Source organism: Montipora capricornis, chromosome 5 (assembly GCF_036669925.1).
Source record: "Montipora capricornis isolate CH-2021 chromosome 5, ASM3666992v2, whole genome shotgun sequence".
NCBI lineage: Eukaryota > Metazoa > Cnidaria > Anthozoa > Scleractinia > Acroporidae > Montipora > Montipora capricornis.
The window spans coordinates 10,176,906-10,189,201 of record NC_090887.1 but is presented as its reverse complement, the minus strand read 5'-3'; the positions used below and the strand labels follow the sequence as shown (position 1 = coordinate 10,189,201).

The following is a 12,296-nucleotide window of genomic DNA, read 5'->3' as shown; positions in this document are numbered from 1 at the left end:
TTTGTATTCGCCGTAGCATTCACTACGCATGCGGAGTAAAACACCGCTTTAAAAAAGAACGAGGGCTACTAGACATTCTTCACGTCGGGACTGACGTCGGGCCTTAAGATCGGGTGTCAAAATACACGTAAGATTCGCGTCCCGACACTGTCGGGCCGACAGATCGGGGCGACAAATCGTAGCGTGTAAACCGGCCTTAAAGGCGCTGTTACACTGTGCAATTCTTCGTGCAACTTGTCTCGTAACGACATGCGAAACGAGTTGCACGAATCATTACCCGATGTAACATACCTCGCAACGGACAAAAACGCTGCGAAACCAGTTGCAGAAACGTTAACCGTTGCGGAACGTAGAATTTTAAGCATTGCGCATTGTAAAATCTGTCCTCCAACTTGTGTCGCCATGGTCTGCGGCACTAGCCAATGAAAATGTCCCATGAAACGTTGCTCAGTGTAACACCCATAAAGCAACTTGCTTCGTAATGTGACAACGTTTGTAGAAATGGCGTTGCGAGAAAAGTTGCACGAAAAATTGCACAGTGTAACAGCGCCTTAAGCTCCCTAAAGACGTGAATTGACCAAATTTGAGGTTGTGTAGAGGACGTGAGCACCTAATGAAACATTTTAATTTTTTTCCCAAACAACCACACCGTTCATCGTGTCGTTGTGCTTGTGTATGCTCCCCAATCACTCGTGTAGCCGCGGCTCAACGAAGAACAATATGAGAATAACTGGAACTCACTGTCTTTTTTTGAGACTCATCCCAGTCCCAATTGCTGCTATCTTCCAGAACATTGATCCCTCTCTTATAAAGTGCCTTGGCGTGCTAGAAGGTGTAAATATAGGGCATAATAGAGTTACATAATAAGGAGTTTAAGCAATGACAACGGCGAATGGATTTCTTTGCCGTCGTCTGCAAAACAACAACGTGAAATAGCCAAATTTGAGGTTTTTCGACGAACGTCAGCACTTGAGGATAAATTTTCATTTTCTCCCCTAAATTAAACCCCGTTCCGACCAGTGTCACTTTTGAGGAACTATCACACCCTTGTCACATTAAAAAGGTTGAAATAGTCACGACGCCATTACACCAACGTGAATTTATATTTTGAAATGACGTTCTCGTTGCCGTCGCCGTCATCGTTGCTTAAGCTCCCTCATATGTTTGGACTACTATCCCTTGAGAAAAACACCTATTCATAGATCTAAAAGTCGTCAGTTAAAATCAAGGAGAAAGAAGAACCTGTATCAAAACTTTTCAGGACTCCCAGGATCAATCAGTACGTAAATATTCTCCTCTCAATTCAAATACACTGTCAGATAGACAAGTATTAAGAATGAAAATTATTATCAGCTTAAGGGGTATGGTCCCGGTATAAATTAACACCAAATTCTCTTGACCATCCAAAGAAGAAATCCAGTAGTTACGAGAAGGAACTTTTAGATCAATGAGAGTGAAAGGGTTTTAAGCACGTGGTTCTTACGCCAGCTCACATAAACGAAATCAGTGACGTAACAGAATATCGATCAACTAGATTGATTAGTCACTGAACGTCGTTTATCCAGGCTTTCTCGGTTACCCATGGTAGTGACGTAACCGAGGCGGAATAGCCAACGAACGCGCGGCTTTATTTTTTACGCTCGCTTCAAGCACGTGACCTGAGACGATGAGGGCGCATAAAACAAAGAGGCATTGGGACTAAGAAAACAACATATTACATTTTCTCCATCGAAGCCACAGTTACGATTTCTATGTTTACGTTTTTTTTTTCACATCAAGTTTTAGAGCCTTCATTTATGGTCATACCTTTTGCGCATTTCTCCATTCTTGTTTATTCTTGAGATCCAACAGGTGGCTGCTAGAATTCACAAAAAGCTGTCGAACAAAAAGAAGAGACGAATGGCAAATAATTATTTCATCAAAACAAAATATAGCTTACTCTGAAAACGGCGCGCATGGACTTCGCCTGTGCATGCGCATATAGGGGAACTTTGCCACATTATCATAACGCGATACTGAATAAGCCAGTTCGGAGTTTCAAGAAACGAATTTGCGCGTCGGGATAAAGGCAAGTATCTAATTGTCTTTTTTTGTTTTGTTAAATAGCTGCAAAAATTTGCATTAGAAGTCTTTTGACTTTTTTTAAATACATGCTTGCTTTTATCCCGACGCGACGCGCGCACGTTTTTTGAAACTCTGAACTCGCTTATATTGAAAATCCATTGCATAGTGAGGTATCTTTAAAGAATTAAACCCGATATACCAGATAATCTCTGAGCAATGATGCTTTGAAAATTCGAAAATTTACAAAGAATGTATGGGATCATAAGCACCTATGTCACGCAAGAATTTGTTCAGTTTTTGTCACGCAAGCATTTGTTCAGTTTTTGACTGCTAATAATTGAAATTACAGATTTATTTAAGATTAACGAGATATTTTACCTTTTCAAGAGCATGATGACTCGTATGTTAATAAAACAATATGTAAACAATGACGTCATCAAAGATTCCCTTATACGGTATTTGTTATGAAGCGTGGCCGAAAGTCCATAGGAAGAGCGTCACACGATGAAAAAAACATGATCGTGCTGCACGTGTGGCACGCATTTTTGTACATTGTTCTTCTTTACTCGTCATGCAATCAACAAAACGAATTTCAGTTAAGGTTTTGACAAGATGGAATGATCGTAAAATACTTAGGATAGCTCAAGCTCATATTTTGAAGTGATGTTTTCGTCCGCGTATCCGTCCAGCTTCTCCCTGTTTTGATGGACACTTCTTTTTAAACTAATTTTCCCTTGAAGATTTCAGTTCCGAACAGACCCTCCCTGGTCTTTTTTACCTTACGCTTTCACGATTTTCGCGTCGACGTTCACCGCTGCCCTAGGCCTGCAATAAACGTACGAAGAAAAAGTCTAGTTTGATGGATGCACTTACCTTCAATTCAGTTTCTGTAATAGCCGAGACACTCGTATGAACAAATTTCTGCAAGAACTTTAACACGCCAACAGAAAGCAAGATATCTCCACCAAACATTGGTACAACGTGAGTTTCGTTCCTTTTTGATGAAGGAGACGTCGAGTCCTTCAGCTTTTTAGCTGTAAGCACGGGTTTTTTATTAATTGAGCCATTCGCTCTATGTACAGAAGCGACAGCCTTTTTCTTCGGTGGCGTATTTAGTACCTTGTGAAGTGGTTTGAGTTCTTTGCTGGGTATTATTTTTTCCTTGATTTCTGTACTTTGACCCAGCGTTCGACTCGTGGGATCAGTTTCAATCGTTGCCTTGGTAGAGGCCAACACCCTCCGTGGTGTACTTTGAGTAGGCAACGCTAAAGTGGGTTTCGGAATTGGATTTACAAAGGACGGCCATCGCTCAACTGGCGCAGGATGTCCACCTGGAAAAATTCCCGGTTCCGTCCCGTATCTCAAGTTTTGAACTTGAATTGGCTGTTGCTCCGCCGGTGAAAGCACCATCCCGCGGGATTGAACGTAGGGTGACCGCTGATAACCAGCAGAAAAAGGGTTCGGGTTTTGCGGCAAGTAATTCCTTTGTCCTTGGAAATTTGAACTTGGTATCAGACCTCGATTAGCAAGGTTGTTATAGCGTGGGAGGAGCTCGGGCGCATTGTACAAGAAGGTATTTTGCCGTCGCTTCATGCCTTTGAGAGCAACATCGCGTTTCCTTCTCCTGATATTAAGTTGTTCGCTTGGATAATTTTGCCGAGGATACCCTCGGGCCCAGGCGTTTGGGTAAACAGCTCGATGACCCTGCCAGGCTTGGTTGCCTGGAAATCTGTAGGGGTAGGATCTGTAAGGATAAGGACGAAGTCGTCGATTCGGAACCTGATTCGGAGTTCGATAAACGTTACGAATCGGTGATATATTCAATGTTCTTCCAATTTGACTCGGTCCAGCCATAGCTCTACTCGATGAAGCACCATTCTGGATTCGAGACCTCGGATTAAATTCGGTTATGCCCCACGCTTTTGGTCTCTGCAAGGGCGGCGCTTGAGTGGGTACCCTGTTGCTATCTTGAAAGGGAACGCTCGATTCCGTAACAGGCATACCAACTTGCGATGCAGCCTGGGCTCTTGGAGTTGATAAAACATGACCATCCGTTATCGGATGATTCAAAGTAGTGATTCTCAAAGCATTCGTGATGTTTAATGCCGTTTTCTTTGTTTTTGAATCCGAAAACCAAACAGGACTATGATCCTCGACCTTTTGCGTCGTACCCGTGGGAATAGTTTCGGGGCTTGCCCTGGGAATTTCCGTAACCGGAAGAAAATTATCTTTCTCTTTCTTGCCCAGTTTGGAGAGTTTTTTCGCAAGGGTAGAATTGCCACGTGGCCTTGAACCTTTGCTGCTCTTCTTTGCCGCTCTGATATTCTTATGTTGATCTGCAAGCGAAGGAATCATCTCCTTGTCTCGATAGGTATCACTGAAAACCAGTTTCTCAAGACGAGTTATGATCTGCGTTGCTGTTACTTTGGCAAACGGAAGTTTTTTCGCTGCTCTGTCGGCGAGATCTTTGCTCTGTGAAATGAAGGAGCGCAAGACGCAATGTTTAAGTCGTTTTCAATAACTGACAAGTGACGAAAGCTATGTCATGATTCATTTCATTAGTTTTGCATTACTTCGCTCAATGATTGGCTTGCAAACGTCACCCCCTATTCTTAGCCAATCAGATACAAAAGCAAAATAACACGTGATTTTCTCGTGCACGTTTTCCCGCGCTTCAACTCGACTGCATTCATATTGTATTTCTGCTATGATTGGCCAAAATTCCTTACTTTGTCTCTTGTCTTACGTCACCCAAATCAAAATCGCTTCAAAACCAGAATAGCAATATTTTCCGATGGAAAAAAAAAACGTCGTCTTACCTCTTGGTGAAGTATTTGATACGCATGGGAGACGCATTCACTGAAGTTTGGATCCTGCCAAGTTGCATTTTGAGTTTCATTTCCAGCACAAAATCTGCTGGACTTCCCTGTCAAAATAAACATGAACCATTATAGTTCACCTTTGCTCCATCAAGGACCCACCCACCTGTTTTATTTTGTTCTCTGACAATGTAAATAGGATTGGCAAAGGGATTTGTATTCCATCCATGTGTTACGAATTTTCTCTTTTGGACAAATTTTCAATTGTTGGATCTTTACTGTGCTTCGAGAGAGGTCAAGTGTACGGACAATATCGTTATAGGACACCAATTAGAAAGCTAGCATGCACTATCTATTCTGTATTTCTTTATTAAAGAAACCTCTGATACACTGTCCACGACGAGGAACTAATTTGATTTTCCTGCGCGTGTTTCGAAAACGCTGTAGCAAGCCCCACTTTAAACTAACAGCACGGGAATGGCCGATTATATTACGAAGACTACTCGATTTGTGCGGCCCCTTATCGAAGGTTTAATAGTTCTAAAAAATTATCGTCTACTGCCCCGTCTCTCCTAGCCTGCGAACGCAGACGCATTTCCGGCGGAAATACGTCTGCGTTCGCAGGCTACGTCTCTCCTCGTCAAGGCTTATTCTTGGTTTTCACATGACGTCATGGCCGTCATGTTGGTGTCCCCCAACAAAGAAACGGCGGCCATGTTGGTACCCCGACCCAATCCTCCGGAAATTGAACGCTATTAATATGCCAAGGTTTTCTTTCGTTTTCTTTGAAAAAACATGGCTGTTGATCACGTGAGTGAAAACCAAGAATAAGCTTTTTCCCATTCTCTCATTTTAGAATCTACGTTAATTGGTGTTTTAATTTTGTATTAGAGCGGTTTTCAATTGAGTGTCGAAAGTAATTAGATAATTACTTTGATTTATGATTACTTCACTCAGTGATTGGTTCAAATTTTTCACGCTGAGTTTTCCAACCAATCAGAAGTGAAACCAATACCAATCGTCGCTCGCGCGTGCACATTTTCCCGCGCTTTGTGTCGGCTACATGTAATTACTTCGAGTTTTGATTGGTTTACTGGATTGTCTCCGTCCTTTTTGATTGGCCAAAGTAATTACTTTGGTTTTGGTTTTACGACACTCAATTGAAACTCGCTCTATTACAAAAAAACAATAGTAATTGGATGAATACCTTGCGCCTTTCTGGGGCATATTCGACTATCGGTTGTGTTGAACATTGCCAGCTTCCAATTGATATCGTAATCATGCTCCGGACCGCACACCAAATTTGAACCTTTAGAAAATAACAGAGTATAATTTTGATACGGATTCGAAACCGCACGTTCCAAATTAAACATTTCCTAGTGCCATTAACAAGGAACATATGCTACGTTTTGCAATATTTGAGACTTGTCACACAAGATGTCACATAAGATGAAAATTTCTGGAATTGCTTACACATTCCGTTTATTATTGCGAAAGAAAAGCGTCACAATTGTGGCCAAATAACCCCACACTGGTTATCATCAAATAATGTCTCGTCAATCTCTTTAGCAAACTAATGCGACGTCATGCAGAGCTCCGAGTTCCGGATCAGTAGTTTAACCGGGAGTCGAGATAAAACACAAATGTATAGAGAACAATCGAGAGCATGTCCACTAAAGGGCTTATTAACCTACTTGGCTCACCAAACTGCAAGTCTAACAAGTTATGTTCTTTCAAGCAATGACACCGAGTAACGACGTCTCACTGGTTCCGAAGCAGAAACTCTGCGAATTATTTCTTCCACAAGGCATCAAATTTTAGCATTAGTGGTTGCCGGTGGTTAAAAAAATCGACTTTACTGCATGCCTATGCGCATATTTCGAAGCTGGCAAGAGGTCGTTACTCCCGGTGCTAATCAAAAATCAACGAGAAGGCGTGCGCATGTTTTCAGAACGACTTACCGCTGGACGTTACAAAGCGAAAGCCAGCTTCGCTTAATTTAAAACTAATTGGGATTCCATCGATGGAAGATTTCAACAGACCAGCTTTGACTGTAGCTATCAGCGGCTTCAGCACATCTGATACCAGCGTTTTTGGTTTTGCTGTTAATTTCAATTCAGCAACTACTGGGCTAGACCTGGTTAAGACAAAAAAAATATGATTAAAAAGTGACGAAACAATGATAAAAGCTGCACTTAAGTTTGGTTTCCACAAGGATATCAACATAGGCTCAGATAAAATGATGCTCATCTTTGTTAAGTAAGCACGGGGAAGGTAAAGTGCGCAAGCGCAGAAGATCATTTTACTGTTGTGACTCGGTGACCTGGCCTATAAATGAAGGCGACGTTGCCGCTGACCGTGTGTTTAGGGGGTGACGTCCACCGAAACCTCACTCGACATTTCCTTATGGCGTGTTTTACATGTTAGGGAGCTTTAGCAACGACAACGGCGACGGCAACGAGAACGTCACAAATTTGCATATTTAGTGGGAAAAAACAATAGCTTTGCACGCCCTGCACGTGCATTTTTCACTTTTGTCCATTTCTTTGCCGTCGTCAGCAAAACAACAACGTGAAATAGCCAAATTTGAGGTTTTATTGAGGACGTCAGCACTTGGAGATAAACTTTCATTTTCTCCCCTAAACTAAGCGTGACCCATATTGGTTTCATTCTTGAGGGACTGCCACACCGTTGTCATGTTTAAGAGCTTGGACTGGTCGCGAAGTGATTACAATAACGCAAATTTATGTTTTGAGGTGACGTTCTCGTTGCCGTTCCCGTCGTCGTTGCTAAAGCTCCCTAATGTATATTTCCAACCATTACTGGACTGGTACACGAAAGGAAAATCTTGGATATCAGATGCAAATCTGAGAAAATAGTCATCCACTTCAAAAAGTAACGTTACAACGTTTAGGTATTTTGGCTCAAATAAGGAGTATTTAGTTCTAAACTCAGCTTTAAAAGAAGATTAGCCGTTTGGTGACTGCGTTGATTGTATTCGTTAAAATTGTTACAAAATTCGAAGCATGCCTGGTTAGTCTCGTGGATCGACCGTAGAAACGTTCGGGTAATAGTCTTCGATTTGTCTGGATCTTTTCTGTATCTAATCCGTATTTCCGCTGCACTTAAAGCAGCTGCTTTATTAGGCTTGTCTCCGCTTATGTTTCACTTTCTTTACACTTCTTGTGCTTATATTCTTGATGAGGTTTATTTTGTGCCAACTTGTGTCATTGTGGAATTAAGCTACGAAAGGTTATTTTAATTAAAACAAGTCCCACCTAAAGGAAATCACTTCTGGTTGCAATGAAGGAGCGTTCATAAATACCGTGCCAATCTGAGGAGAAAAAAAAATCAAATGTCATAGTTATGTCAATAAGAAACAACTTATTGTGACCAAAAAACATGACAAAAGCTAGGAGTCCGTGATTAGGAGCGTACAATTTTACTGTATTTGTGGCACGGCGTTTTTACAGACCGAGTTACTTTTAGATTGATTTCCCCGCGAAACCAGACCTTTCCAGCCAATCACAAGTCTTGCATGAGAAATGAATACCCATAGGATTGAGAATGGTCACTCGTGCAAGCCAAATCTTATTTATTATTAAATTCCTCGGATAATGCAATTCTCGTTCTCTGATTGGTTCACTCAATCTCGGTTATCAGCTCATATACCTTAGTTTGACCTTATATGGTAAATGATTGCGCTTAGCGTTGCTAAACTAAAAACGTTTACGCCAGAAAGCGAAATTTCTTTCGGTATAAAGCAAAAGAAAAACGTTTTGGGGGAAAGTTTGGATCACTTTCGAAGCTTAGAGATACGCGAAAAGGTAAGAAATGTTTTTGTGATGAGCCTGCGTCTGTCTGACCACGAGGTATTACACAACATCGCATCTTCATCAACTTTTTTCGATTTCGCTAGGATTTTCTCGCTTTTTTCGCTCGTATTTCGTACTTCTAAACTTTTGGAGTTTAAGGAATTTAATAAAACAATTATTCCATTCGCGCTTGTTGGATATGAGAGTGGTTATAGCCAACTCGGCGCTACGCGCCTCGTTGGCTATTTACCATCTCATATCCAACGCGCGCTCATGGAATAATTGTTAAAGAACTCGTCTAAAAATAGCTTCATCTGCGAAAATGCCGTTACATAGAGTGACCTAGTATTGGAGTTGTAAGCTCCTGGTTATGGGCTCTTGCAAAATCTTATTAAATTCTTAAATGAAGCAATACCCACTCGGTTAACACCCGTTAATTAAAACCAGAAAAAAGACCTTTTCAATTTTACTCCATACAAAATGAGTGAGTCGACGCCGTCTCATTCTGCTGCCAATAATCCAGTAACCTAAGAGACAAGCTGGACTACCGACATTTTCCATACTTTTTAAAGTATTTTAATGGAAGTACTTGTGATAACAGATTGAAATCAGTGCTTCGACCTTAATACTCTAGATCAACGCTCAGCTGAGAAATGCTAATCTTATAGGGTTTTTTTTTCCGGTCAGCGGAAACGCTATGCTCAAGGAAAAGGTGGCCTTTTTAGCCTCTAAATGCCAAGTCTTTCTTATGAAACAAAATTTCACACAAGAACTTGTTTTCATGGAGAGGTTATTGAGATAGCCCGTGTCGTAAAGATTTTTTAGGTGAATTCGCTGTACGCAAGAGCTTTCTAAAAGGAAAGGAAAGGAACGTTATTTAAGTGCCTAATCTTCTAGCGCCGTAGAGCACTAATCGGGGACACTGCAAATTGAAATTAACAAGTTAACGCAAATCAAATCAAATTTTGGTTTTTGAGGAGAAAGGAAACCGGAGTGCCCGGAGAAAACCTCTCTGTGCAGAGTAGAGAACCAACAAACTCAACCCACATATGACGGCCGAGTCTGGGAATCGAACCCGGGCCACATTGGTGGGAGGCGAGTGCTCTAACCACTGCGCCACCCCTGCACCCCATATAGCTACTTACCGCCACTTGGAGTTTCTCCGCCAGGTTAAGAAATTCTAGAGATTCGATGTCTTTTAGATTGTCTGTAAACACTCTGTCAGTGATTGTTAAAAACACGGTGAATTCTTTACCTGCGTGAAAAAAGCAATCGTTATTGTTTTTCATAGATAGTGTGCGAGCAAAATAAGAATGTTAAATTGATTTCTTTCTTGTGGAAGCACACTTTGCTACATAGTAAGCAGTTGATATAGGTTGCAAATACAGGTCAATCTTGTGGCCAAATTTTTCGTGCAATTTTTTCTAGTAGAAATCTCATTTAAACACTTACCAGAGCTCCCTTTGGCTCCAGGAATATCTTGCCTCTCTGTGGATAGAAACGCAAACGGAGTCTCGTGAGAATGACATATCTCGCGGTCGGCGTAATTTGTAAGAGCGGTTTCAATTAAGAATCTAAAGTTATTTGGCGATTCGTTTGGTTTAATAACGTTATTTTTGGGGTGGCGAATGGCTCTTCAAAAACTCTGGGTCTCGCAAAATTTTAGTCGAACCATTTCACGGGTCTCGAAGTCTCGTTTTTTGAGCGGTTATGTGCGTCTCGCAGTCTCGTTTCTTATATGAAGGTGTCAAACACTTTGAAGTCTCGGTCTCGCAATCTAAAAAGTCAAAATGTCTCGGGCTCGCAAAGAAAAACGCTGGTCTCGCCGTCTCGCAAAGTCTCGCATTTACCATTCGCCACCCCTTATTTTGCTTGCCTGTTGGTGAATTCGAACCTGTAAAACCCAATGAATGCGATTTTCTCGCTAGCGTTTTCCCGCCATTAACGCCGGCTGCAATTATCTCTCGCGTTGTGATTGGCTCATTTGATCGACCCCTACGGTTGTGATTGGCTAAAATAATTAATATGGTATTGGTCTAGTGTCACTTTCTTGAAAAACTGATTATTTCATCTGAACATATAAATGAATGAAATCAATATCATTTAGTAAAATTTATCGTAGACTTTTTGTCGTAGAATTGAGGTGCGTAGCAACTTTCCTTTGGCATGATGAAATTATTTTATAATCAAGAAAAGAATGCTTTGTCAGAGGCTTTCTCGCACAGATTTATGACAATGGGTAAAGTTGCCTGATGATGCAAGCCAAAGAATTTTGCTCTTGATTGTAAGTTACCCAAAAGCAATAATACTCTCTTGCGATTTGCGAAATAAGCATATCGAACAATGGCAATAAAAAGCAACTCAACTCACTGTCGTTCCCTAACTGTTGAGGTTTTCTTGTTAGGAGAGTAAGCTGTGAATGAATTCTTCCAGGTCTCTTTTTCACAGTTATGCACTTGTCATAACAAGCCACCGAGTAGCAGTGATCCCCCAGAAGCCACGCAACTTGACATTTGGGATTTTCACAGCATTTCTGAATACAAGAGCGCATGTCCCTTGCGCCCGCCAAGATTTGAAAATTTCCCGCCTTTTTGCCTCCCTTCAGACTCACGTCACGGAAAATAGCGCCATGCGGACACAAGCCTCTGTTTGACGACGAGGTCTTCTTGACCCTCGTTTTCGATCGGTCTGCAGAAGACTGACGAACCACAAAGGCGATTTTTGATTCCAGTGGAGACCCATGCGCTGGAATAGTCTTGCAAAGTTCGGGCTTATAACAATGCAATGTGTAGCAGTGATTATTCAATAACAACGAAACATCGCACGATTTTTGCGCGCAGCAATGTTTCACACAAGCGTTCATGTCGGACACTTCACCGTAGTCAGAGAAATCTCCGGATTTTAGCCCCGAGCGGAATGTCACTTTGTCAAGAATTTTTGCCGCACTACAAGTGTCCGAAGTCTTTGTTGCTAAATCTGAATAAACGTTTGGTGGCATTTTTGAAATAAACTGACGAGTAGTAACCTTCGTAGGAAAGGAATTTTGGGATTCGAAATCAATGCCTTTGTCTTCGTTCTGATACGTAGATAGCAAGTGACTTTCGTATTTGTTGTCAAGTTCGTTAAAACTTATGTCTTCGCCTTTGTCCTTTCCTTTGTTATCTTCTTCAGTAATAGTCCGGTAAGTTTGGTTGCTTGTGACTTCCTTAATTTTCCTTGAAACTAAGGTGACTGCAACCTGATGTCGGGAGAAATTCTTCTTTCTCAGTTGACACAGTTCTTCACTATGACATTTGACGTTATAACAAATATCGTCCACTGAAAATGCCAGGTCACATCCGGGATAATAACAACACAGCTGGCCACAATGATTGACGTTTTTGACTCGACCCAGTTTCCAAAACGAACCTGAAGCGGTGCCAGCGGACAAAGTTACATTGAAGACTGGAAGGTTTGGCTGACAGGTTTGCGCCATTAAATAGGCACTTTCTAGAAAATAACAGTGAGGATTTAGTCATTACTTTAAAAACCCGAACCCTTAGTGGTGAAAATCCTTTTATGCAGGATCCCATGATTAGGAGCGAACAACAGCACTATA

The 12,296-nt window shown here is 41.5% G+C and overlaps 1 protein-coding gene across 2 annotated transcripts in view; it reads right to left on the bottom strand.

The window, feature by feature from the left end:
• LOC138049416 (uncharacterized) overlaps positions 1 to 12,296 on the bottom strand; it is a 26,521-nt gene extending 14,225 nt beyond the window's left edge. For both annotated transcript variants that reach the window (XM_068895675.1, XM_068895676.1), the window contains exons 1-10: positions 11,069 to 12,296; positions 10,151 to 10,186; positions 9,844 to 9,953; positions 8,162 to 8,217; positions 6,845 to 7,020; positions 6,091 to 6,192; positions 4,884 to 4,990; positions 2,938 to 4,536; positions 1,807 to 1,875; positions 742 to 825 (exon numbers count right to left, since the gene is read on the bottom strand). In XM_068895675.1, the coding sequence (XP_068751776.1) occupies positions 742 to 825; positions 1,807 to 1,875; positions 2,938 to 4,536; positions 4,884 to 4,990; positions 6,091 to 6,192; positions 6,845 to 7,020; positions 8,162 to 8,217; positions 9,844 to 9,953; positions 10,151 to 10,186; positions 11,069 to 12,173 (3,444 nt within the window). In that variant the 5' untranslated portion in view covers positions 12,174 to 12,296. The remainder of the gene's footprint in view (positions 1 to 741; positions 826 to 1,806; positions 1,876 to 2,937; positions 4,537 to 4,883; positions 4,991 to 6,090; positions 6,193 to 6,844; positions 7,021 to 8,161; positions 8,218 to 9,843; positions 9,954 to 10,150; positions 10,187 to 11,068) is intronic.